Source organism: Vigna unguiculata, chromosome 11 (assembly GCF_037176805.1).
Source record: "Vigna unguiculata cultivar grain cowpea cultivar isolate G323 ecotype 2 chromosome 11, ASM3717680v1, whole genome shotgun sequence".
Taxonomy (NCBI): domain Eukaryota; kingdom Viridiplantae; phylum Streptophyta; class Magnoliopsida; order Fabales; family Fabaceae; genus Vigna; species Vigna unguiculata.
Window position 1 is genome coordinate 28753830 of NC_140802.1, and position 27567 is coordinate 28781396.

Below are 27567 nucleotides of genomic sequence, written 5' to 3' on the forward strand. Positions count from 1 at the left end.
AAATTGGTCACTAAAAACATTAACTACCAAGATTTTTGCTACCAAAAAAATTGGTTTCTAAATTATCGCCAATTAATTAGTAATTAATTAATGATCAATTATAATTTTTTTATTTATAATAGTGATTATTTTAGTAACCAGTAATTTTTTATTTTAAAATTGATATTTAAATTGGTCACTATAATGACTAACAACTTTTAGTTACTAAAATTAGTCGTTAATAAGACATTTTTTTTAAAATAATTAGAAAGATAGAGAATTAAAACTACACTTTATGCTACTTATTATTAATAATAATAATAATAATAAAATAAATTGCATATTATATTTAGTTAATGCAATAATCATTATAAAACAAGGATAAACTTGTTGTACATTTATCAAATTCTATATTAATTTTTCTATTTATTATATACATTTGAAATTATTTTAATATCTTAATTTACAACCATACTTTTAAAACAATAAGATTTTTAAAAATGTTCAGTTAAATTTAAAATATGCCGTTCTTATCTAGTATAATAATTACTTATTGAAATGTGTATATATAAATTAATATTTATTGCGATTTTTTATTACATTAATTAATTGTATTTTATTTACTTACATATTTATTTTTAAATTGAAATTGCATTATTATTCTTTATAACCTCGTCAAAAGTTGATTATAATTATATCTTACACATAGTTAAATATATGTATATTTTTTAAAAAGTTTATTGTTTTGAAAAGAAAACTACAACATTAAAACATTTTTACAGTATGTAGTAGGTCAACCACGCAAATATGAAACATGTCAATGAATTAGTGCAACTTATGATGTAAAATCCAGTATAAATTATAGTTGGTCATCTCTAAATTAGTATCTTCAACAACCTTCGGTAGGCCAACCAGGGAAATCATAAACATGGGTCAATGAATTACATCACATCATCGGTCAAACTCTGAAAAAGCTTTTATTAAGATTATGCAGATTCTTAATATACGACTTAAATTGTAATCTACAAATAAATATAAATCTTTTTATTGAACTATTTTTTAAAAATTGAATTAAATTTAAATTCTAGCTCCTTAATAAAAGTAAACAAATAATAAGTTCAAGATGTTTATCATGTACTAGTAGTGACAGTTACCAGACTTCATGTTCAAAAAACACCTTTTCATGCTGCAAATGAAATGCTATTACTAAATGGGATACAAGCTTACAACGTGAGAAACCAAAACTACCATTTAGCCACACTATGGACCTACATTCTATTGCTATGCGCTATTGTAAATTATGTGTTTAATCACACATAAATCTTTTGTTTATAATCATTCCAAAAATATAATGAAATCTAATGATGGCTAATAGTGAAGAAAATCTCCCTAACTTTTAGCTATATATATTTTCTACTTACTAAGATCAAATCATATCTATAACGGAATCAACATCTTCAATGATGATCAATGACTTAATTATCAGAGTAAAGTACTTTGTATGACAAAAAAGTGCAAAGTATGGAAGAGCGATTGTAGGAAATATATTAAGCATAAAATGGATACATCATGAGGTGCATCACTCTTGTGAAGCACATGTCTAAAGCCACACAAAAAATTAGGCATCACTCTTTCCCCTACCCTACACATATCACTGGAACTGGTGTATTCAGGTCTTGCTCTTTTTTTTGCTCTTTTTTCCCTTACTTTCTCCTTGCTTTTTCTTCTCTCCTAGAGAATCAAGAGCACAATATGTTTCCTGACATGCTATGATGACAGAACAAACCTCAGCATCGTCTCGTGGAATTTTCTTAAGCATGAAGGATGCAGATCTAACATCTCCAGCTGCCAAAAGTGCTTGATACATTCTACATCCATTTGGAAATAATTAAAAGCCACAACCATGAGGCAAAGATAAAAACTGTAAAAACTATAACAGGGTGAGGGAGAGAAGGCTAACATCTTACCGCAAGTAACTTAATACATTGTAAGGAAACCCAGCAATCTCGTACTCTCTCCAAATCAGGCGAGCATTGTTCAAATCTCCAGCATTGGCACAAGCACTTAGAAGAAAATCAAGACATTGCCGTGACGGCCAAAGGCCAAGTTCATCTTTGATTGCCCAAAGCAAGTCTAGGCCAATCTGTAAATGAGTGGACTCTGATTCTGCAATTGCAGAAAATACCTACAGACACACAGTTGACGTTAGCAAGATATTAAAATTAAAACCAACTTAATAAAGTTTGCATCTACTTATATATTATAATTTGGTCATATATTTAGTCGATGTAAGATCTCCAATAACCCTTTCATGCAAGGATTGGACATCTTCAAGTATGGGAAATAAGTGAGCCTCATAAACATATAGCACAATAGACCCACCAAACCTTCTTAGGATAAACTTTGATACTATTTTAGACAATAAGTTTTAAGTCTAACTCAATCTTATAAAATTGGTATTTAAGGTCAGATCTTAAGTCACACCAAAAGAGTTTCAAACTCACAAATTATATCAGTATCCTGGTGTAATATTAAGTTTATAAAAGTTAACTAGGAGGGAACAAAGAACTCACTCCGTCAAAAAGGGCTTCCATTACCATTTCATCATTTCTAAACGTATCCTTGAGTTGTTTGAACAAAAGAATAGTAGAACTGAACCATAAGATCAGAGTATGAAGATAAGCAACTTAAAGAATCCAACTTCAAAACACTAAAATTCATTGCGGGAGGGGTAAAAACCTCAAACCTCAAATTCTTGTTCCGTGCACAGTACACGATGACTTTGAAGCAGCCATCAACCCAATAGTCAAGATCACTCACTTCCTTGAGTAGAAGTAACAATCTATCCAACTCCCCATTGTGTTGAGTCAACTCTTCCTAAGAATGTCAGTAATTAATTATAATGTTGAAGGTAGATGATTAAAAAAACACTACTACAAAACCTTACAATCAGACTGGTAGCTGCTTTTGGCTCCAACTTATGTCCAGCTTTCTTAATCTGTTCATAGACAAGAAGAGCCTCGGATAATTGCCCATGTGATGCAAGAGCTGCGACAAGTACACTCTTGATTTCATTTATGTTCTTGTCTGGTATGTTTGGATCCAAAAGTACCTGCAAAATGAAATACAACTTATGCTTTACACCAATATTGAAGAAACTAATAAATAGGCAAATTTTTACCAAGTAAAACTAAATTATGTGTAGAGCCTGTATTGGGTGAGAATTGCTCCCAAACCTTTATAAGATCTAATTTGCCAATATATGTTGATAGATGTAACAAGCTTAGGTCCATCCTTTTGTATTTTATTATGTATAAAATCAATGTGCTTAATACACATTATGACAGAGAATTATCTCCTAATCCCATTCAAGAATTTGAGGAGGAATTATTGGAATTAAAAAAATGAATATCATAGCTTGGAGCACAAATTATAGAATAGTTTTATGCAATTAAAAGTATTTGTAATTTTCTTTTAATTTTAAGTGTTTGTAACTGTCTGTGGGCGAGTCAACTCCCTAGGAGAAGAGTTGAATTTCTAAGTTATTTTCAGACCCGATGTCTTTTGGCTTTCTTTAAGGATTTCTTAGTTGGCTTAACATTTGTGCCTATATATAGGGACAAAAAGATGTAGACACCTTGGTTGGTCATTATATAAAATTATTTTTCATTCTTAGTACTTGTTAGGGGTGGACAGAATGAACTGTACTGAATAATTAGTTCAGGCAAAGTGAACCAAGTTATTTTTTCTCTTAGTTTATTATTGTTGATTATCTTCCAAATTCAATAACTACAAATAATGTGATAAACACGTAAAAAATGTAGAATTATTAAATTAACTTTGTTATAAAATTTAAATAATATAAATAAGATGTTGATTTCAAATTTTACAATTGTGACATTGTAAGAAAATAGTTTTCTGATTAATTAACTTAATTGTTGGAAATTTATGATTGATATATATATATATATATATATATAAACTGCCAAAAAATCAATGGATAAGTTATGATATCATAAATAAAATTAATTTATAATTCAGTGTATTAAAAAATACCGGTCACAGGATAGAACAAAATGTGACTACATTAAAAATGAAAGTGAGGCTTGACATAGGAGATTTATAAGTTTACATTTACCCAAGTAAAAAAAATATTAGAAAAATTAACTAATGCACGTTAAATAATCGTGTTAAAAAAGCAATAAGATGTCAATAAGTTCAAATATACTACGAGTAAAAGTTAATATTATGTTATTTTAAAAATATATAATAATATACTATACAAATTATCACATGTGACGTTATCCTACTTTATCCTTGATATCCCGCTAATTGATAATGAAAAAGAAAAACCTATAAAAAGAAAATGCATTCAAATAATAGTAATGGAAAAGACTAGTTTTAAGTTAATGTTCATCAATGAATAAAAATTGTAAAATAGTTCCTGCCTATGTTACTATATGTTTATGTTTCATCAACGAAGTAGTTTTAAGTTAATGAACAGTCAAGTAAACTGCATCATTAGAGGTTCATTTCTTTAAAACTGAACTATAAAATGGTTCAGTTCAGTTTTCATTGTAAATAGTTCAATATTTTTAGTATAATAATAGTTATTTGACAGTTTAGTTTGGTTAATTCTGCCTGCCCCAAGTGCTTGTACAGAACACCGCCATATCAAAGGGCATATCAAAGATTGAATTTTGTGGCAAATCATCTTTGACTTATCAATATGCTAAATGTAGTGTCATTTATCTATGTCTTATTTCGCATTCTTTTACATCTTTTGGTATTTTCTGATTTATACATCTTTTATCGTATTCTTTCCTAAATAGGATCGTATCATTTTGACCTGGTTCTGGTTTGAATTTCTTCATCTATCTTATTTTTTCTGTCATATGAAGAAAACCCTAAAATTTTGAATGTTTGTGTTCTTCGTGTTTTTCATTTTAAATTGAGTATTTCTGCATTTGACCGTGAAAATCATTTATTTTTGTGTTTTTCTGTTCCAATTACGTTGTTTTACATTAGTGTTGGTGTTTGAAGGGCATTATGTTGCAAATTCTGGGTTTTATCGAACAACGCTCTTGCCCAATGAGAGAAGTCAGAGAGAAGTCTATGCCTTGCTCTTTTATTTCAATGTATGTAATTAATGTGGGATGTCAACACATGCCCCTATGCATAGAAGCATTTGAATAATTGGGTTTGTCAAAAGGGCCTCTTTGTATTGCATTAGAAAAACTATAGAGCTAGGTAGGCAACACTAGGAACAAGTCATGGCGGTTGTCAAAATATCAACTCTGATAGGTTTTAATACCATATGAAATTTGAGTAACATCAAACTAAATCCAAAAGCTAGCTCAGGAGTAAGGATTGCTCAAGCCTTTATAAGCTCTACTTTTCCAACATTTATAGTCAGTGAGGTATCTCAACAAGGCATGCAGAATAATTATCGAGTATCAATCAGACTAAGAATATGTAGAATAATAAAGAAAAAGCTTCTATTATACTTAAGCTACAGCTGGTATTATAAAAGTAAAGCAGAATCAAAGTTGGCTAAAATAGAAATGAAACAATCCCATAAAGGAATTCAGTGTCAATCCCAGGGCATGTGAGTTCAGAAACTATTTATGGTTAATTAGATCAAATTAGTCAGATAAAATTACTTGTAAGCATTAGCAGTCATAACTGCAAACATGACAATCTACACGCAGTTACTCATGATAATGCAAGTTCTATCAGCTAGATATTTAAAGCACGCACAATGCCTCTATTACCCTTTTAGTCCAGTAAGCATAATGCCAGGTTTTCTGCTTGTACTCATACCTGTTTTGCCTTCTCCAATTTTCCACAAGCTGCATATGAATTAACAAGGGCCATAAAAACTTGCTTTGTCGGTTGAATTCCAGATTGCTTCATTTCATCACAATACTACGAAAAAATATTGTCATTAGCAACTAAAAATGCCCATACATCGAATCTAAACTTCAGAACTTCAGTTAACATGAAATCTCAATTACATCAAGTCATCAAAAGTGGATGGATAAAGCTACAAGAATGCATACATTCAGTAGACTTCAAGTCTAACTTAACCTCACAAAAACAGTTTGTAAGGTGAAGTTTATACCTACTAAATATACTATAAATTAGTCTTATCTCTAATTAATGTGGAATCTCCAAAACACTTCCCTTACGCCAAGGCCTATATATCTTGAGCGTGAACCTAGACATTAATGGATAGTCTAATAGCGGACTGATGGCAAGTGGCACCAAATCTTTATTATTAGAGAATATAAAATCTCGTCTTTCATTCTATAGATTTTATTTTCTCAATATAAAATAAATCACTTGCACTTTTCAAAGCGACACATGGTTTCAGTCAACACTTTTTCTTATACTTCAACAATTGACTTAACTCTTGTTTTGAGGAGTTTATATATATGAAGATTTTTTATGCTCTGATACTTCAATTTGTATCACTTATTGTCAGCAATCATATTTTCTTATTCCATTTTTAGCATATTTAATTAAAGTCTATAACACTATCCCTGAATCTAGGAATCTAATTATATCCATGAATATAGGGATCTAATTATATCCCAGAATAATAGGGATTTGACTACTTTATGTGATGTTATAATATTTCCAAAATTAGTTTTCCAATCTTGTATATATACCTCAGCAATAAAATAATTCGATTCTACCCTAATATTTGAGATGGTATTAGAGCACTCAAATCCTGAGAGCTGCCTCTGATTGTGCATCGAAACATCCTATATGAGTGATATAATATGACAGCCTTCACTGCTTTCAGTAATCCACAATTCTAGATGACAACCTTCATTGTTGTCAATTATCTCTTTGAAGGCAAGATTAATTGCTGTCGTGATTTATCTTGTCATTCATTACCTTTGTCTTGCCGCAGGCATGAAACATTCAGTTGACACAACAACTGAAATGGGGGAAATAAATCCCAAATTCATGGAATGCCACCCAGCAGGGATTGGGCTCCCTAGAATCATGACAAGGAATGGGAAACAAAAGGAGCCAACAAAAAGAAAAGGAGCACAGGCACACATAGCTGAGACTAAGGAAGAAAACAGAGGGCAAGATAAAATAGAGAAAATGAGATTTTCCTCAAAATTTGATAAACCAAAAGGTACTTGTTTTCTAGCATATTCATATTCAAGTACATTTGGATATTTTTCTTTTGATGTTGGACTCATTGTCTTATATAAAATCTATAACGGATATCAGATAGTGGATTCAGACCCCTACCTAAAAATTTCTCCTCCTACACCCCTTGCCATAGCAATAAAAAAGTATTTACGGCAGATGGCACTTCCATCACTGCAGCAAGACAAGTCAAAATGAATTCATCCATAACACTGAAAAATGTTCTTCATATTCCCAAATTGCCCATCAGTTTAATTTCCGTTAAAAACCCATGAAAGACCTATCATATAATGTTTTTACCCTAAGGAATCACTCTAACTCATCAAGTCGATTACATGAAACATTTGCTCTAGTTGCAAAAATAATAACTGTGGTGATATTATCTCTAGTAGCCCACAAACCTGTAATTTTTCTCCCTTAATTCAACAAGTGTACAAGATTTTTCATTTCTAGCAAAAAGAAAATCCTTTAAATTGTCGAAAAACTTCTGTATTAAATATATGTCAATAAAAAAATACACTCTTTAAATAAATGTATATTAGGGTATGAGCAGGACTATACTCAGCCCAACATTGATTGCAAGCAGACAGAAAAAAACCATTTAAATTAGCAGCCAATACCCATTTATATATCCACTTCTTATCCAACCCACTGGTACGGATTTTTTTCATCCCTACTCTTCTCTTTCCCAAAAAGGTATTTACTTTTCTTTTACTCTTTGTTATACTAAACAAAATACTGAAGTCCCTTGGATCATTGATTCTAAAGCTAGTGGCCACGTGACAAATTGTTCAAAACGGTTTTTCACAAAAAATTGTGCAGGCTCAAAAGCATAAGAATTTCTTGTGGTACCTTTTCTACTGCTGGTGTTGGTTCCATCCCTGTATCTCCCAAATTTGTTAAGTAACATTTTGTCCATTAGTAGTTTAACATGATCTATACTGTCTGGCTATTTTTGCCTCCACGTTGCAAATTTTCTAAGTTGGGTTTGATGAGGATGATTGCCAGTGGTAGGGAAGTTGATGGGAGCTCTAGGAACTCTAAATAGTTGCTTGAACAACGAGTTACATTTACGTACTGTTAGTGCTAATATTGGCATGTTTGGGATGATGAAATAAAAAAATAACTGATTAGGCTTTCTATTATACAATAGAGTATAGGCATCATTTTTTTCTTATAAAAAATAAATTTAAGATATTTTCATGGTAACCATTCGTGCAGATGAAATTAGTAAAATTATCCGTGAACGCATTGAGCAATATAATACAGAAGTAAAAATTGTAAATACTGGTACCGTACTTCAAGTAGGCGATGGTATTGCTCGTATTTATGGTCTTGATGAAGTAATGGCGGGTGAATTGGTGGAATTTGAAGAAGGTACTATAGGCATTGCTTTGAATTTGGAATCAAAAAATGTTGGTGTTGTATTAATGGGTGATGGTTTGCTGATACAAGAGGGAAGTTCAGTAAAAGCAACAGGAAGAATTGCTCAGATACCTGTAAGTGAAGCTTATTTGAGTCGTGTTATAAATGCCCTGGCTAAACCAATTGACGGTCGAGGAGGACTCTTTCTCTTTGAGGATGAAATTAAGGGAAAACAAATGGTCTCTATTGAAAACTCCTAATGGCTATCTAATGAGAAGGGCTCCAAGTGGGCAGGGCAGTTTTTCCCAAACAGTATTTCTAGTCATTTCTGAGATAGTTCTTGTGCGGACAAAACTATCATGTTATTGGTCATGATTTCTTTCTAAAGGTAAACTATGATTGAATATTACATTTAATTTTCAGAAGGCTAATAACATTGGAGACTGTCAATGTCAAAAGTTAACCATTTGACAAGAACACAACACAAAATTTAATAAATTGACATCAACATAAGAGTTTATGCTCAATTTCGACTCATGTATTACTATAAATTGACATCAACATAAGGTACCTTCATTATATCCTCTTCCGTTTCACAATTGTGTATCAAATAGCAGAAAGTCTGAGAATTAGGCGGTACATTGGCATCTTGCATGTGTTTCACGACCCTTAACCCAGCACTGATGTTCTTCTACAAAATATCAAAATGGTGAAAAAAAGGAATGCATTATTTGAAACAAATTCAATAATGAAGAAAAAAAAGTTCAAAAAATAGTATATGCATATAAGATAATAAGTTATTGTGTGTCATCATGCTATTTTCACTTATTGTTGAAAAAGATAAAAATAGCAACATATTGCAAATGATATTAATGCCAAATATTAAAATCTAGTTGCAAAAATGGTTGCGTGTTTGACTGATAAACATATCCTAAAAATCCAAGAATATTACCTCTCGAAAATATCCTGCCATTATAGCATTGTACATGTTTGTCTTAAGTTTAACATTCATTTCCTCTAAGTCACCAATTATTTTGTAAGCTCCTTCAAACTGCATTAAGTAAACAAAAAATAAGTTTGCTGCATATTTGACACGTTTACAGATAGTTTGAATTCCTATCTACTACGATTTCTTTTCTTCTTCTTTTTTTCTATTTTTTTTAACTATATATATGGAGAGAGAGAGGCACACAAACACATGCATTTGCTAGCATACACCGGCTTCTTCTTTTGAAGAATTACATCCATAACTTACACCTTGGGCATATTTTTAAATAATTGTAGTAATTTACCCCTTTCAAAAATCAAGTTGGTGAATGTTAGTAAACTTCCTACTTATATAGAAAATCCCACTCTTATACAGAAAATACACCGTGATTTGTACCCTAGAGCATTGTTCAAGTGAATTCAATCAATAATGTTCACCAGTTGTACTTTTTGTGAAACTAGTGAAAAACTAGGTATATAATTAATTCCCCTTGTGTAGAAAATATACATAGGGTAATATATTTAAAATGAAGAATCATACACAGAAAAATATGGACTAAGCCCAAATACACATAATATTGTAACTAACAATATCTAATATTATCTTAACAACATCTAACAACTTTCAAGTATGTATGTTTGATTTCACAATGGGAACTATCAAAATTGATTTTTCCCCCTTGAATTGAACAACAGCGATAAAAAGTAGCTTTTGCGATAGGTTGAAAATTTTACACTTTGCAGTATACTAGCTTTCAAGGTAAAAAAATTATAACATAGACCTTTTAACTTTGAAATCAACTTTAACCAAAATTAATGCTGCAAACATTCATCCAAACATGTATCTATTTCAAGTTAATTGATTATGAGGTCATTTCTCACAATGTAATTCAATAACTCTGTAAACACAAAAACTATATACCAAGGAATAGAATTTCCTCAGCTTTTATAGGACTTTACTAAGATCATGTTTCAGGAAACGTACATCTTGAAAAAGATTAATCTGAATAAGAGATTTCATATAATTCATTCATTTCAAACAGCACATCAGCCTCTATATATAAGGAACTTTAACCCTAAAGTAAAGATTGCACAGAGATCTCTAGAGTGTACCAAGCACCCATGCACCCATGTAAACATAAAAGATCCAACTTACATCTTTGATCCTCACACAAAAGTGTACCAAGCACCTGCATATTTCACCATTCAACGCCAAATGATAGCGACATATTATTGAATGGATTCGATGTACCTTGATTTTGAGTCAAGCATGGAAGAAAAGAAAGATATCAATGCAATATGAAGAATAAAGGTTTAAAACAATTAAAAATTATCACACAATCAATTTCCACATAAAAGAATTAAGCTATCCTAAAATATAAAAACATTGAAGACTTCTCAACTTTAAGAATGAAATTTCATGAAAATACAGAAAGGGCACAATGAAGATAAACTCCATGATGTAATTCCCATCTCTATGCATGAAGAAGGATTTTCTTGTCCAATAACTTTTTTTTTCCTATCTTATGTTCTGCATGTCACCTAGTCTTTGGCAAAGGTATTGTAAAACATTAGTTCTTCATTTCTAACCAACATCACAATTTTAGATAAATGGGAACAAAGAAATCCATTTCATTATAATTAACTACTCATTCACCCTTGAATTGTAAGCCATTTAAGTTGAAAAGTGTAAGGTGGTATTAGAGACTCCATGGCCAATTATTTTAAAATTACGCATTGGCAACCCATTCTCTCTATATATATTTATATTTATATCATATACAAGCTAAAGCACAAGCTATGTCATTGACGTAGCTTAAGTTTCAGTTCTGTTTAGCCAAATTAGATTGTTCGTGAGCTGTCTCCATATAGAACTATTCACTTTGACCTATCTCTCTCATGCCTTTCCATGAGTTAGAGGTTTTATTTTGGGTGCATTTATGGACTACATTATTTAGATTAAGGAGTTTAAATAAGCATCATACTATTCACATTCTTTTATTCAACATATTCAAAAACAACATTGATGAAATAATGCCATCTATTGTAAGGATAAAACAAAAACTATCAAAAATCATTCATCTCTAATTCCAAGGCAAATAAAGCGATTGATCATTTTAAACACGCACTAGAATGATGGTTATAAGAAAAACAAATAAGAAGTTTACCTGTTCCAAATTACAATCAAAAGAAATTGACATTTGTATGGGTTTATTACAAACAAAGCCGCTTTCTCACTAGATAAAGGGTTCAATCATGAAAATAGACCTTCATCATGAAAATAATTATTATAGAGACTATAATGCACTTCAAAATGATATGTTTAATTTCCAATTATAGATTTTGTTTTTATATTATTCAAATGTATTACATGTTCGATACATATAAATTGTATAATTATGATATAATAAAAATAATAGCTTCAATACAATAGTACATCCAGACATCGCTTAAGAAATTAATTTACTAATATTTATAATGACTTGTTACTAGAACCCTTGGCGATTTATTGTTTCATAATGTTAGACATATTGTATAAATGGTTCAAAATGTGCCTGATAAATAATTTCTAGAAGGGCTTAATTTACTGAGAGCAAATATTATTTGCAAACTCATGCATTCTTGTGAAAGACAAGTTTGAATCGATTGAAAAAAAAAAAACAAAATACTTTGTTTAGTTTTCAAAGCATTCTATAACTATTAATGTCTATGATGCCTCTGAGAGCACATGTCTACATCTAATGTAATGAAACGCCTGTGCAAGGTAGTGGACTATAGTCTGTCTTTTGAGCCCTAAGGACCTTAAAAACAAAATAGTTCTGCATATTAACACATTCAACATTGACTGCTTGGGAATCTATGACCAAATTTTTTTTTTATGTTGTGAGAAGAGATGAATAGATCATTGAGCAAATTATCAAAAAGAAGAAATAGATGACATGTAAGAAAGATGAATTATACCAAAATATATTCAAAAGATTCCTCGCAGATTTGTAATATGAATTGTAACACGCCAGTTGACAAGTTAAAGCCAGCATCACACATTTGTTCAACAATATCTAGAGCATCGCCCACCTGCATTGAAAAACGAAAGGCAAATATTTTCTGTTATCTCACTCTGTCTGACCTAAAATATTTTGTGAGTAGGATGAATGTTATTAGAGATGTACAAAATTAGTTGGCTATATAAAAATACTGTTATAAAAATACTCTAGCATTTCAAATAATGTTAGAAACATAAAAATATCTAAAATATTATCTTAGAATATTTTAGAGTATCTAAGATGAACTCTAAGCATTTATTTTTCTTTATATTTTTTATTTATTTCCCTATCTAATTAGAATGTTTATGATCTAAAATTTAGTGATAGAAAATGAAGAAAAAAAGCCAATTATTGTGGGAGAGAATAAAAAGAAGTGGAGAAAAGTTTTGTAAATAAATTGATTTAATAATATTTTGAGCAATTGGAGTGAATAATAAACAGATTACTGTTTATATTTGTTCAATCTTGGAATATGTTTAGGCATGGGATGGATGCATTGAAACAGGTTTGAGTGCTCTAAAAAGGCTCTCGAGAGAATTGGAGAAAACTTTAGTAAATAAATTGACTTAATGATATTTTGTGCGATTGGAGTGAATAATAAACAGATTACTGTTTATATTTGTTCAATTTTGGAATATGCTTAAGTCATGGGATGGATGCATTGAAATAGGTTTGAGTGCTCTGAAAAGGATCTCAAGAGAGCACTCAATACTGATCTTGTTATCATTTTCGTTCTTGTTTGTTTTCTTCTCTTCTTTCCTTCTCATGAATAAGGTTTTACAAGTTAAGTGATGCCCACAATATGAGGATGAATAAAAAGAGGCATACCTTGTCTAAACCACAGCAATGTAAAATGAGCTTTTCATATGATGACGACGAAGGCAAGAGTTCCAGTAATTCATGCATATTATTGACTTTTGCAATGATGTCCTCGACCTTCAATATTATCAAACAACACATATAGATCAATCACATCACATCATCACAGACTTATTATAGCACTTCTAACTTTATGAAATTTGTTGGACATAATTTAAAAAATAATTTTTTGTGTGATCTAATTCCTAAACAAGATACATGATATAGGAATGAAAGAGCATCCTATTAAAAATTAAAATATAGTTTTCTTCACACAAGTTTTCTTCACCACGATTCATTGGTGCTATATTTGTTTTTTAGGAATTTTCAGCACTATTATTAGTTTTTTTTTTCAGCCTATGCTTTTTGCCACCACAATGCTACAACCACCCAGTCTGATCTCCCAACCATGCTATCGCTATCAACATCGCAATTGTTGCTACTATCATTTGGCTAGTGACACCACAGTTCTGCTCATCTCGGCCAGTCGACCACAATGCTGCAATAATTGCGCCAATCAAAGCTTTGACATGTCCCCAAGCAGCACCCTAGTTCTCATCGCCATTGGCACTTCCCACCACGTGTAGCAACACGTCTAGTATCATCTACGACAGTGACCAGTGACCACCATCATCTGACTAGCCTCGCCAACCTCTTTTTGATTGTGTGATTAGGGTTTGTTGGAACTTTCACTATTCTTAGAGTTGTTTCTCTCTTTCAATAATGATTTTCTCTCTCCACAAATATTTATGGACTCTTCTACTGCTTTGATGTTTGATCCTTCAGGACCAAGGTTGTCAAACTCGAGAGTTTACGTAAACTTGTGACAGCCCAGTAAACTCAAATCGTAAACTCGTAAGAGTTTACTTCACATGATAAAAATATTTAATTTATATAAATAATATCCTAATTCAAACAAGTCCATAAAATTATATAGCTTAAAAGTATTTGAAATAAACAAGTTCATACAAATACTGTAAAACATAAATTCAAATATCAAATGTCTATGTCTATTCCTCTAATCCTCTAATGATATCATTATCTCCATCATCATCACCCTCTTCATCCAACTCCTCCCCTGATGAAACATGTGCATCCTCATCGGCATCAAAAGTTATGTTATCAAGATCAAGAGCATCTATGGATCTGTTGTTGGTCCATCTAAGGGAACATTTTGAACATCAATTTCACCTTCAGCTTGCTCAATCTCAACAATATCATCTGTCTCTTCAGTTATCCATTCATCATCTTATTCAATGTCATCAAATAGTAGAGGAACAATTTTTCGAATTTTTCTACTTTTCGACTTCAAGTTATACATCACATAAACTAAATCATTCATCTTATGAACTATAGAAGATTAGTTAGAATATTGAACTATCTAATAGTTACTCAACCTGACATTTCTTTGGCAAATAGTGTGGTGCGTTAATTTTTTTAATTCTCCATGCAAATCATTAGAATGTCATTCGTATATTGAAATACATTTAAGGTTCTCCCAGAAAAGGTTTTTTATATGGATACAATAATCATGCTAGAACTGTATGTTATTCGAATGTTGAAGTTGATTGTCATTTTATTCAAGAAAATATTATATCTGGAAAAATTAAGACTAAGTCTAGTAATTCCAGTGATCAATTAGCAAATGTGTTTATTAAATCATTATGAGGACTTAGAACTGATTATATTTGTAAAATGTTTGGTACATACAATTTATATGCATCAACTTAAGGGGAAGTGATAGATGTAACGAGTTTAGGTCCATCTCTTTCTATTTTCCATTTTATAAATACAAAACCCTATGTGCTCAAAACAGATTAGGGATTCAACCTGCCGCTCTCTTATTTCAACAAGTATTATTAAGACTTACAAAATTATAAATTCATAACTTAGCTTTTATGTTTTTCAACTTATAAATTAATTCTTTAATATATATATATATATATATATATATATATATTTATAAAATATTAGAATAGTGGCCATCCTGTTATCCCCTTATTGGTGCCTGCCATTCTAGTCAGATATCGGGAAATGAGAAATATGGTCCTAGGATTGAAGCAAAAAGTACACGGGAAAAAGTGCATCACATTATAATACAGCATCAAGGACATTTACCAGTAGCATTCATGAGAAGTTCCTCACCGCTAAATTTGGAATGCTAAGAGCATAACTAACAATGAAGTTTGAAATTTTATCTTCATCATAATCTGCATCACATAACAATCCATCATCAACATCCTTAATATATTAAAAAAAATATTCTAATATCTCCAAAGTATTAAGAAAATAGCATATTATCTCACTGCTAATATACTAAATTTGTCCTTTGCAATTGGTGTTATGAATCAATTCATGCAAACTCCTTATTTTGATCGTTCAAATGCTATCATTTGTATTATAAGATATTTTAAAAAGGCTCCAGCATAAGAACTACTTTATGAAGATAAGGGAATACCCAAATTGTTGTCTATTGTGATATTGCGTGTTGTTTGATGCAATGTTATCTCTTGGAAAAGCAAGAAGCAAAATGTTGTTGCCCGATCATTTACCAAAGCTAATTATAAACCAATGGCCTCCCTTACCTGTGAGCTTGTAAAGGTAAACCAATTCTTACAAGAATTAGACTTTTGTGACATGCAGTTGATGAAGATACATTGTGATAATCAGGATGCCCTCCCTCCATATGGCTTCCATGAGAGGACTAAATATATTGAAATTGATTGTAACTTCATTGGAGAAAAGTTGTTGTGTAAGGAAACCTACACGAAGTTTGTTGGCTCAAATAATCAACTAGTTGATGTGTTAACAAAAACCTTGAGGGGTCATCAAATTGAATCTATTTGTTCCAAGCTTAGTACATACAATTGTATGCTCCAGCATGAGAGGGAGTGTTAGAATAAATAGTCTTTAATAGGATTTATTGAAAGGTGCTATGTTCTTTGTGTTGAAACTAGTTCCTAGGTGTATCTCTTCAAATTCCATTATTTTCGTGGATCCCAAGTTATTACAATTGTACTCTCTCAAATTAATTTTAATATTCTTGTGTATCTTTCTTAAGTATAACGTTCTAATGTGGCATCAGATTTATATTTTACTTATAAACCCAAATGCACCCTATCGCCCTTTCATCCAATGGTCTGTTAACAATTTCCCATGCTTGGTTCTTTTCAAAGGCAGTCATCTCTTCATTCATGGCTTAAACCCAATTCTAATCCTTCAATGCTTCTTGAACTAGCGTAGGGACTCTAATTGCGTCAACAGCAGGGGAAAATCTAGCACTGCATAGATACGTTTTTAGTAGTCACAAAATGAGAAAAAGGATACTTTGTACAAGGCCTAGTTATTTTTCTCAAAGCAATGGGCAAATCATCATGGTCAAGTTCACAATCAATTGCCAAGGAACTTTCCAAAGGCTTAAGGGTGCCAAAAGAAGCACTTACCCCATGTTAGATGATTGGTGTTGTTCTTAGATCAGGTTAGGTTGATTTTGTCTGCTTCGATATTATGTGAGAAATTCTCAAGATGACTAATTTTTGGATTTGTCTCTAACTCAAGAACAAAGATGTCCTTGTTAGGAGTAGCTTCACAAACACAACTAATTTCTAGAGTTAACCTTGACTCGGGAACAGAGATGCCCTTATTAGGAGTAGCCTTAGAGATATCCACACAACATGTGCTACGAGAAATATAAGGAGTACCAATAGTAGTATTAGTATGAGACAATTTGTGTATGAAAGGGGCAAAATGACTCAAGAGATTCAAAGGACTTGACTTCAAAAGAACTTTCCCCTGAAGTTGATGACGTATGTAAAAAGATTTAGTTTCATCAAAAGTGACATCCATGGAGGTAAAAAACTTCTGACTTGGAGGATTACAATATCCATTTTCAATAGATGCATAACCAAAACGAACAAGCATTTAACAACTCTAGGATCTCACTATCCACAGAAATAACTTTGAATATGGAAATACACAACACATCCATTTGATATAGGACTCCATGAACTCAATGGGACTCGGATCATCTAGGACTCGGATCATCTAGGACTCGAGAGGGTAATCGGTTAATAAGATATAGGTAGTAGTGAAGATAGCCTCTACCCACTATGATTTAGAGACATTCATTTGGAAAAGATATGTCCGTGCCACCTCAAGAAGAAGCCTATTTTTTCTTTCAGCAATGTCATTTTGTTGTGGTGTATTCACACATGTAAATTCATGAACAACATTTTCAAAAAGGAATTTAGACATGTCGTGATTTACACATTCCTTCCCATTGTAAACGTCTAATTGACTTCCCAAGTTGTGTTTTTAGGAGATGGAAGATTTTAACAAACAGAGTAAATACTTCATATTTTTCTTTCATGAGGAAAATCCAATGTAACATGGGTACAGTCATCAATAAACATGACAAACCATTTAGCACTAGACTTACTATAGTTTGATGTAGGCCCCCGTACGTCACAATGAACTAAATCAAAAGGATGGACATTCTTTGTATTACTAAGGAAGGGAACATAGACCTTAGAATAGAAAATGAGGGATGCCCTAGAGGATGATGGAGAAGCCAAATTTGAGAAGACTCAAAATTAGTACAAGATTGTTGACAAGTGATACCTATTTGTGTATTGATACTATCGAAGACTCAAAATTAGTACAAGATTGTGGACAAGTGATACCTATTTGTGTATTGATACTATCTGTAATAGTACCTTAACAACAGTTCCAATCGTTCTCCCTAAGGCCTGTAAAACACAATGAATGGGAAAGAAGGTTACAGAACACTTTAGGTCATGAGTTAGTTTTTAAATGGAAATAAGATTATTAAAAGTTTTGGAACATAAAGAACAACTTTATGATTGAGGGATGGTAAATGAAAAACAATACCACGTCAAGTTACTGGGATACAAGTCCCATTGGCGACAACAATCTAGTTACCAAAAAGAGAAGATCAACATTGTTTAGTGGAGTTGTCAAGCTTAAGTAAATAATAGGGATTCCTTAGGCCCCTCTTAATTAAAATAGAATAATAAGACAAAAAGCTTTGACAGTGGCAACGGCAACAACAGCAACAATTCTGACAGTGGCAATAACTAAAGCTCTGACAACAGCTCTAGAGAATGTCCAATGACATTTCTGGCGAAGTTCTTGCGAAGTTCTCTATAATCTCTATAATCTTTTAATAGCTTCTAAACACTTCTAGTAAAGCATTTAGTATCTTACTAACAACAATACTTAAGAAGAAAATAAGATCATAATCATACCACGTGCTCTCAAATCCAAAAGTATGTCATCCGCAACAGATTCCTGTTGGAGCCTGCCTAATGATTGGAATATATTTACAATACATTCTGCAGATAAAAGCTTGATGTCTACATTCTTCACCACATCCAAAACTTGCTTCTTTCGATCACTTTCACAAAGAGCCATCAAGTAACTTACTGCAACAACAATTAATTTTAGCTGAGTTTACTCTTTCACAAAGAGCCATCAAGTAGCTCACTGCAACAATTAACTTTAGCTGAGTTTACTCTACCGCATGAAACAAAAATGGTAATTGCACATGGACATAAAAATAAACAAGAAGAATTGTTTCAATAATTGTTATAATACTAAATGCACAAATTTTCAAATAACTACGCTTAGCACAATCACTTCTATAGTAGGAAGGTGAATGCATCAACATACTTGGAATACGATTTAGTGCAAATTCAGTTTTATTTCTGTTTCCAACATGGCGTGAATTAAGAAAAACCATTGATTGTAACACAAGCATAAAACATACATTTCCAAAGCAGTTATCATTTAAATCATGTCACTTAGTACTCCCTGGTAGCAAGAACAAGAATGTCTTATAAAAGGCATCATTGTTGTCCCTAATGCTTTTTTTGCCTTTTTTTGGTTTAGGGGATGGAAATAGGTTGGTCTTGCTTAGTTTAGGGGATTTAGAGGAGAATTAATTTTTAAAGTGGTGGAACCATTACACTATTTTTAACTTATTTTCATTCATTTCTATATATCTTCTCTATTGCTCTTCAACCAAATACCTTTAATTTCTATTGTATTGCTTACTTATTTCCACTCATCCATTTTATTTTTGTTGAAAGATTGACCTATGAAAAGATATTACTTAGTTACGAGGAGATATTATCAATCTATGGAATTGCATTGTGATAATAAGTTAGTCATGAGTATTACCTATAATCCTATAGAACCAAATATATTAAAACTGACAAGTATTTCATAAAAAATGATCCTGATAGAGGTCTTGTGGTCACAACTCATGTCCCTAACGGACTTCAAATAGTGGACAGAAAAAATTCCAAGATCGTGTAGGCAAGGCAAGATGGGAATGATTGATATTCATTTACCAACTTGAGGGAAAATATTGTAAATAGCAGATTATTAGGGTAAGAATATCCCCAATATCTCCATAGTGATTAAGAAAAAATATATTTAAAATCTTCCTATTCACTGCAACATATGTTCATTTCTTTATTTTAAACAATTTATTCTTACAAATATAAATGATGAGAATGTAATTGGTGTAGTTGTCATAAATAAAATAATTATTTATTTTTTTATGTAGTTCAAGTCTGAACCCACTCAACCATAGGCTATGATAACAAACAGTGGGCGTACTTCATCTCAAACCTAGTTTCCAAATACAGGTGTTTCCTTTTAGGTACCAAATTCCACTTAAAATATACAAAAACTAATCCTGTTGAAAGACCTTATTGGATTTTGTTGGCAATGGCCAAGCTCTTCTGATCATGGTTATCAAACTAGCAAATTAACTTGTAAACTCATGAATTTTGTTCACTCAATCTTACGAGTTAACTCGGAAGCAAACTCAATTTTGGAGTAGAATCGTGGGATAGAAGGTGGAATCGGTCGAACTCGCAATTTTGTTTCCGATTTGGCGAGTTTGACAAGAAATAGTTTTTTCGCAAAACAAAATCCTTTTAGCGCTCACTTACCAGATTAGGCTTTTAGACTTGGTATCTTTTGTCTTGGTTCTTGCTTCCTTGGTCTCTTGCGAATCCATCTCACTATCGCATTGTCTCTGTCTCTCGTTTGGTGTCACCATTGCTCACGATCTGTTGTTGTCGGTGGTTTGTTCTATGGATCTTCCTATATTCCCTTCCTGATGTGGTGGCTAGTAAGGGTAGAGAAGATGATGTTTCAGTTTAGGGTTTATGCTTTCTATTTGGGCCTTAAAGCATTTAGGCCTTAACGTCAAAGTTTAGAAACTTTTTGTATTATATTAAATATGGTCTATATAATTAATTAAAATTATTATAAAAAAATAGTTAGGAAAATACAAAAAAACGTTTAAAAATATAATATGATGAACAAATAATAACATTTTAATAAATAAATATAAAAATTATTTATAATATTATATAATAAACTATTATAATTTTTATAAATATTTTAATATTTATTTATCTAAAGTAAACTCTTACGAGTTAAGAGTTTACGATCCAAGTTTACAATTCGAGTTTACCATACCACCACGAGTTTCCGTAAACTCTTGAGTTTAACAACCTTGCTTCCAATACATTCTTTTGGTTTTCCTACTTCCCTTCACCTTTTAACCAAATTGAAAAATAATTAAAACTAGGTATATGATGATTAATTCCCTTGTGTAGAATATACACATAGGGTCATGTATTTATAATAAAAAATCACAAAGAAAATATAAGCTAAGTCCACATACAAATGATATATTATAACTAACAATATATAATGATATCTTAACAATATATAACACTCTCTCAAGTTGGAGCATTTAAATCATATGTACCAAGTTTGTTATAGATATAATCAATTCTAGGTTCCCATAAGAACTTATTAAAAATATTTGTTAATAGATCATTTGAGTTAACAAACTTAGTCTTGATGTCTCCAGATATAATCTCTTCTTGAATAAAATGACAATCAATTTCAATGTGTTTGGTTATTTCACGAAATTTGGGATCACAGTCAATATGAAGAGCAATTTGATTGTCACATATAAGTGTCATTTGAGTGATATTTCCAAATTCCAAATCTTTATCAAGTCAGTTCACAAGTGGTTAAGGCCATAGTTCTATATTATACTACTACACCAAATCTTGCTACAATATCTTTCTTGTTCGTCGAAGATATCAAGTCATCACCAATGGAGACACAATATCCGAAAGTGGATCTTTTATCATAAGGACGTTTTGCCTAATCAGGTGTCAAAGTTTTGAGTAGAAGAAAAACTTTCAGAGCCATGGCAGTAGCTCTTGATACCATGTAAGAAAGGAAAGAAACAGAGGGAAGATAGAAAGAATATTGATTATTTGTAGGTTATCTATTACAATGAATATCAATTAAATGTGCTTACAACAAATAGAAAGAATAAATATATAGGGAAGGAAGAGTAACTAATAAAACAAAATTAGTTACTCTTGTAATTGTTGTGTTGTGTTATCAATCAGCATTTGAATAACATAAACTTTAGTATGGTTATTGTAACCATATAGCAAAGTTCTTTTCCTGGAAATCCTTTAATGTATTTTAATATTCAAATGAATGCATTCTAATGATCTACACATGGAGAACTAAGAAATTGACTCACCACAATGATTGTAGAAAAAAAAAATGTCAGGCGAGGAACTATAAGATAATTCAATTCTCCAACTAATCTTCTAATTTCTCCGAATCAGAGAATGGCTCCCCCCAATTGGGTAAGAGTTTAGCACATGGATCCATGGGTTTGTCTACCGACTTTTAATTCATTAACTCAGTTTCCTCCAAAATATTCAATGCATACTTCCTTTGATTGTCTACCTCAATCTCCAAGAAACATCTGAGTTGTCAAGATCTTTGGTCTAAAAATGGTGACAAAGGTGTTGTTTCATATGTGAGATGCCATGGTGGTTACTGCTTGTAGGAACAATGTCATCAACATATATTATTAAATAGATATACACCCAGCACTCGAGTGACGATAAAAGACTAAATCATTTGTCTCACTTCAAGTCATACAAAATTGTTGAACAGCATTGCTAAAGTTTTCAAACCAAACCCTAAGAGACTGTTTAAGACCATATAAAGATTTGCATTGACAACATACCAATTCGAAGACTTCGCCTAAGCAACCAAATCCACAAGTTGCTACATATATTAATCACCATTAAGAAAAACATTTTTGACATCCAATTGGTAAAGAGGTCATTGTTAAAGAACAATCATGGCTATAAAGAAGTCATATTTGTCACTAAAGAAAAAATATCACCATAATCTAAACAAAAAATTTGTGTGTAATCTTTGGCCGCAAGATGAGCTTTGAGACAATCAAAAGTATCACCTACTGCCCCTAAACAAACCAACACATGCCACCAAACAAAGATTGCCACATGTTGCACCATATATGTTAACCTTAATCCAACCAACATTCGGGAATTTCCAAAGAACCTTTATATAAGATGCATTTTTACCCTATTTGGTATTTATATCAAAATATTTCTAAATCATTCATATCATTCTACGTTGGTTTAGCTTAATTCTCACACACCTTTCAATAGTAGTAATTGCAAATTGTAGAGGAAAACCTTGTTGAAATCTATCAAAATTTCTCATCCTCCAAATCCTCCAAATAATAATAACAGCAGTTTAAATCTACAAGTTATTACATTTTAACAAACCTATTAAAGTCATTCAAACTTATTTGGGTGGAGAATTTCTCCCTTTTGCTATTTTCTAAAATCTCAAGGTATTGTTCATAGACTTGTTTTCCCTCACCCAAAAAAAAATTTTTGTTGCTGAATGTAAGAATCATCACATTGTTGATATGGGTCTTACTTATTCATGCATCTTTTCCCTTATCCAAATGATTCAAAGATTGTGCATGGCTGCCGGACTTTAACTTGAGATATTCCTAACATTCTTCACTAGAGAACTTTGGCTCAGAAACTTCAAATTTGGAAATATTGGCTGCCTTGTCAATGAAGACACATAAAGAGTAACAATTTTATTGGGTGTAACCCATTCTTTTAAATGTGTATTGAGGAGACCCTCTACCGCAAGAATGCCCTCCTCTAATTCCATGGCCTCTTTTTTCACAAGTAAAAATTATGGCAGAGGAGATAGTCCCTAAAGACATGATGAGCAAGGTAGAGGGCAGGAGGACAGTCCAGAAATGCAACAAATGCTCCCAGAATGAAAAAAAAGGGGCATAAATGGGCTCAAAATGCTCCAACAAGTCAAATCGTGGTAGTCCAAGAAGATTCCAACCACCAGAAGAGCAATGCAACGGTTGAACAGGTCGTTGGTTGGAGTTTGGATGCACAACCACCGAGGTTGGCATTCATAAATTTCTTACAACTTGCTTTAAAATAAAGTACAGTAAGCGAACTTGGAAATAGACAATGGGTTCAACTGGCAAACAGTCCTCAAGAGACTCTAGATACCATATTTAAATGATTAGTGACAAAACAAAACGTGGAGGATAGTACCGCTCTGATACTAGGTTGAGAAGACAGAAATTGAAAAAACATAAGATGAATTTTGTGTGTAATGTGTACATATGAGTATTCCAGTTTATAACGAGGAAAAGATACAATTATAAAAAATAAAATAAATATCTAATAATGGGAAATATTTGGTAAGATATTTCCCTATCAAATTATATCATATCACCCTATGTAATATAATTGAATGGTGTATCTCTAACATAATGAAATCATATCTCAAACAATTTTCATTCACCATATTATCAACCAAAGCATACATGAAAAAAATAAAGCAACTCATAAATTTCTTACAAATTGCTTTTAAAATCCTGCAGTGGATGTTCAAAATTGGATAAAACAAATCATTAAAATTGATTAACCAACCTCGTAAGGCAGAAGTGTTTTCTCTATCATCAACAGTAATAAACTCGCAAATGTCCCGGATCATTTCTTCATTGTCAACTCTTAACCACAGCAACATTTCATAGTAACCCAATCGTGAAGCTGAACCAGGATTCTCAGCTTTGATAACATCAGAGAAAAGTTGAAATTCTTGAACCAGACCCATATCAGATATATACCAGAGAAGTTGACCATATGTTTGCTCTTCCAGCGGATATCCAGAATCCCTCATTGATTTGAGAAGGTGAAAAGCCTTACTCATTTCATTTACAGCTATGTGTTCATCATCAGTCGCCCTAGCCTTCTCTATGCACACTTTTAGCAATGCATTGTACTCCTTTACGCCTGTTTTTCGACCCAAGTGACCAAACACATTAACTGTTTTTGTTGTTCCTAGTTTAGCTGCACACACTTTAATTAACCTGTCAAAACGGTCATCACTAGAGTATTTAAAAATCCACTTATGCTTCCGCTCACGCACTACCCCTTTTCGTTTGACCAATAAATTACCATGACACAGGTCTGGCATCCATGGTATTTCTACCGCACTTTTCCTTTTTTCTTCGTGATCGACTTCCTCATAACCAAACCCTTTGTCCTGTTTAGCTGCAAAGGAAAAAAACAGCACATGCCCAACATTGATACAAAACTAAAACATGAGCATAAATCATTTCAATTCTCTAAGTAACCACGTCACCCAAAGTAAAAACACATGCCCAGTACTCTGTCAGTAATTTCAACAAACACTTACAGCACAGTAAAGCAGACATCTCTGCAGTACCCCCATCTTCGTCTACAAAATCCCCTGCACCAAAATATTGGAAAAAACAACACCATTACACACCCAAATACCCTAACAGCACACCAAAGTAACCCCCAAGAAACAAAACAACTGAAACCAACGCATTCGCTAGCACACAGCCCAATATTTTTTAACACGCTTAGCTCCAAAATACACAAAACTCATTAACGCAATACGTCTCCTTTATAAAACTTAACATAGACGAAAACATGGGCAGGCATAAAAAATCAAACTTGACAAGGGTACCTCGGGAAGAGTCACGAGCGAGATCGTGTTCTGAGAAGTGTTGCAGTTCAGAACCAAAACCGACATCAAATTCAGGAGAAGGTTTTATAAAGGGTTCAACTTTGGTGTTGGGTTTGCTGATTGACCGAGAGCGGAAGAGGGCGGCGAGAGTGCATAGGTTTCTTGCGGTCGGGGCGCGCATCTAAGCTCTGCAAGAAGGAAGAAAAATACGAGTTTGCTTGTTGGGTGCTTAGTTTTTGTTGCAGAAATGGTAGTTTCGTTCGTTCTAAAAATGCGCTTTGTGTTTGTGTGCAAAGCATAGAACCCAACTACAGCATACGAAGGAACAACGTTCGTTCTAAAAATGCGCTTTGTGTTTGTGTGCAAAGCATAGAACCCAACTACAGCATACGAAGGAACAACGTGAAAATGGCGAAGAACAACGGCATGTACACAGAAGAACAAAATGTTGTGGCGGAGGGCGTGGGACGAGAGTAAGAAAATAAATAAAATAAATTGAGAGAAATAACACCCACGAAGAAAGAAAATGATTAATATATCCGATTTGGCGAGTTCGACAAGAAATAGTTTTTTCGCAAAACAAAATCCTTTTAGCGCTCACTTACCAGATTAGGCTTTTAGACTTGGTATCTTTTGTCTTGGTTCTTGCTTCCTTGGTCTCTTGCGAATCCATCTCACTATCGCATTGTCTCTGTCTCTCGTTTGGTGTCAGACCTGACATTGCAATCAACATGTTAGCTAAATTGAATTACCATAGTAGCACACTTCACAAAAGTACAAGAGCAAAATCCATGTCATTAATAATCTCCATCACATCAAAAGAATCTTCAACACAACAAACTAGAGAAAATTTCATCAATGACCATCCCATGTATTAAAAAATTTCTGACCTCTGTATCCAAAGCTGCAAAATAATTACATTAAATGATTTAAAATGAAAGCGATCGAAAAAAAAGAACCCAACTAGTTTATCCTACACCACAATTTAGAACACTAACTTTAGAAAAATTCAAAAGAAATAAATAGCAAAAAGCAAAATCCCATCCAAGATTTCAGATTTTGCTTTGAAATCTTGAAATCGATAGTGACACGAACCTCAGTCAAAAACTATCACAGAATAAAAATACCATGCCTCAAATATCACTTTACACCCAAATCAACCGCAAACAAATTAAATTAAAAAAAAATAAAACAAAACAAAAAAATAAAAAATAAAACCTTTTCACTGATAAGAAACACTCAAAAAAGATCCGATCAAGACTATATCAGAATCAAATCAAATCCACGCACAGAAGATGAAAGATTTAGGAAAAACAAAAATAGGGAGTAAATATTTAGCAAACTTAGAAGAAGGATGATAAAGCAAAACAAACCCAACCCTAAAATTAGCGAGTAAGATAAACAAAATCTTAAAACGGATGATGAGGGATTACCTGATCCTGAATTTAAGGTTTCGATACCTGAAAAATAGGGTCAAAAACCGAAACCCTAAATTGGATAAGACTGAGGTGAAACTTTGATCGGTTTCTCTGTCTAGGAGACTCGGTGAGGTATTTACGTTTGGGAAGAAAATGGATTTATTTAATACAGAGATCAAAAGCGGCACGCGTGTCGCGTGTAAAGAACTTGGGATCTAACTTTGAGTAAAAGACACGCATGAGAGAGAGTTTACCTTTTATTATGAAAAGAATTCGCGAATAATCTTTCTAAGTGTGTATCTACTTTTCTTCTATAACAAATATTTTACGAAATTATGTTAATATTTAATTTTTAAAATAAAGAAATTAAGAAATATTTTCATAAGATAGTTATATATAAATATTTTTTATAATTTTTTATAAATAATTTTTATTATGTAAATGATTCTTTTTATTATAAATAATTATAATTATTTAAATTTAAAAATATAATTATTAAATAGTGAAACTGAAAAAACTAAATTATATGAGTAATTATTTAAATTTAAAAAATAATTATAAAAGAATAAAATTGAAAAAAAAAATTATATAGTGAATTTATTATATTAATAATACAAATTAATGATAGAAATATTGTGAAAATCTCATTCTTGTACCTAGGTTTGCCAATTTGGGGGACCCAAGGAAGAAACATTTTTGGCAAACAATTGTCAGCAAAGTCAGAAGTAGGCTATCAAGTTGGAAAGGTAAACTTTTGTCTATGGCTGGTCGGGTTTACCTTATCAAATTAGTAATATCAACAT

The 27567-nt window shown here is 32.1% G+C and overlaps 1 protein-coding gene across 6 annotated transcripts; it reads right to left on the minus strand.

Moving 5' to 3' along the window:
• Positions 1-1435: 1435 nt before the first annotated feature.
• On the minus strand, positions 1436-26994 carry LOC114169865 (pentatricopeptide repeat-containing protein At4g04790, mitochondrial-like). 6 transcript variants are annotated; one of them, XM_085668644.1, is made up of 19 exons: positions 26780-26994; positions 25952-26060; positions 25347-25726; positions 25050-25103; positions 24809-24904; positions 24281-24720; positions 18674-18850; positions 15552-15616; positions 13377-13484; positions 12466-12579; positions 10661-10756; positions 9470-9568; positions 9089-9208; positions 5803-5907; positions 2927-3091; positions 2726-2856; positions 2553-2631; positions 1947-2164; positions 1436-1847 (listed from the first exon to the last, which is right to left on the minus strand). In XM_085668644.1, the coding sequence occupies exons 5-19, from the start codon at positions 24829-24831 to the stop codon at positions 1649-1651; spliced, it is 2139 nt and encodes a 712-aa protein (XP_085524770.1). In that variant the 5' UTR covers positions 24832-24904; positions 25050-25103; positions 25347-25726; positions 25952-26060; positions 26780-26994; the 3' UTR covers positions 1436-1648. The 6 variants fall into 6 exon arrangements, 5 of the variants coding, with proteins under 5 accessions (XP_085524770.1, XP_085524771.1, XP_027911020.1 ...); XM_085668645.1 differs by lacking the exon at positions 25347-25726; XM_028055219.2 differs by having other exon boundaries at positions 24281-24904; positions 25347-25534.
• Between the last annotated feature and the right edge of the window lie 573 nt (positions 26995-27567).

Coding starts and splice junctions, on each gene's coding strand:
- LOC114169865 (XM_028055219.2), bottom strand. CDS start 25,527: ATGCGCGCCCCGACCGCAAGAAACCTATGCACTCTCGCCGCCCTCTTC. Junction 15,617..18,673: donor TTTGGATTTGAGAGCACGTG/GTATGATTATGA, acceptor TATGTGATGCAG/ATTATGATGAAGATAAAATT. Junction 2,165..2,552: donor TGGAAGCCCTTTTTGACGGA/GTGAGTTCTTTG, acceptor GTGTGTCTGTAG/GTATTTTCTGCAATTGCAGA.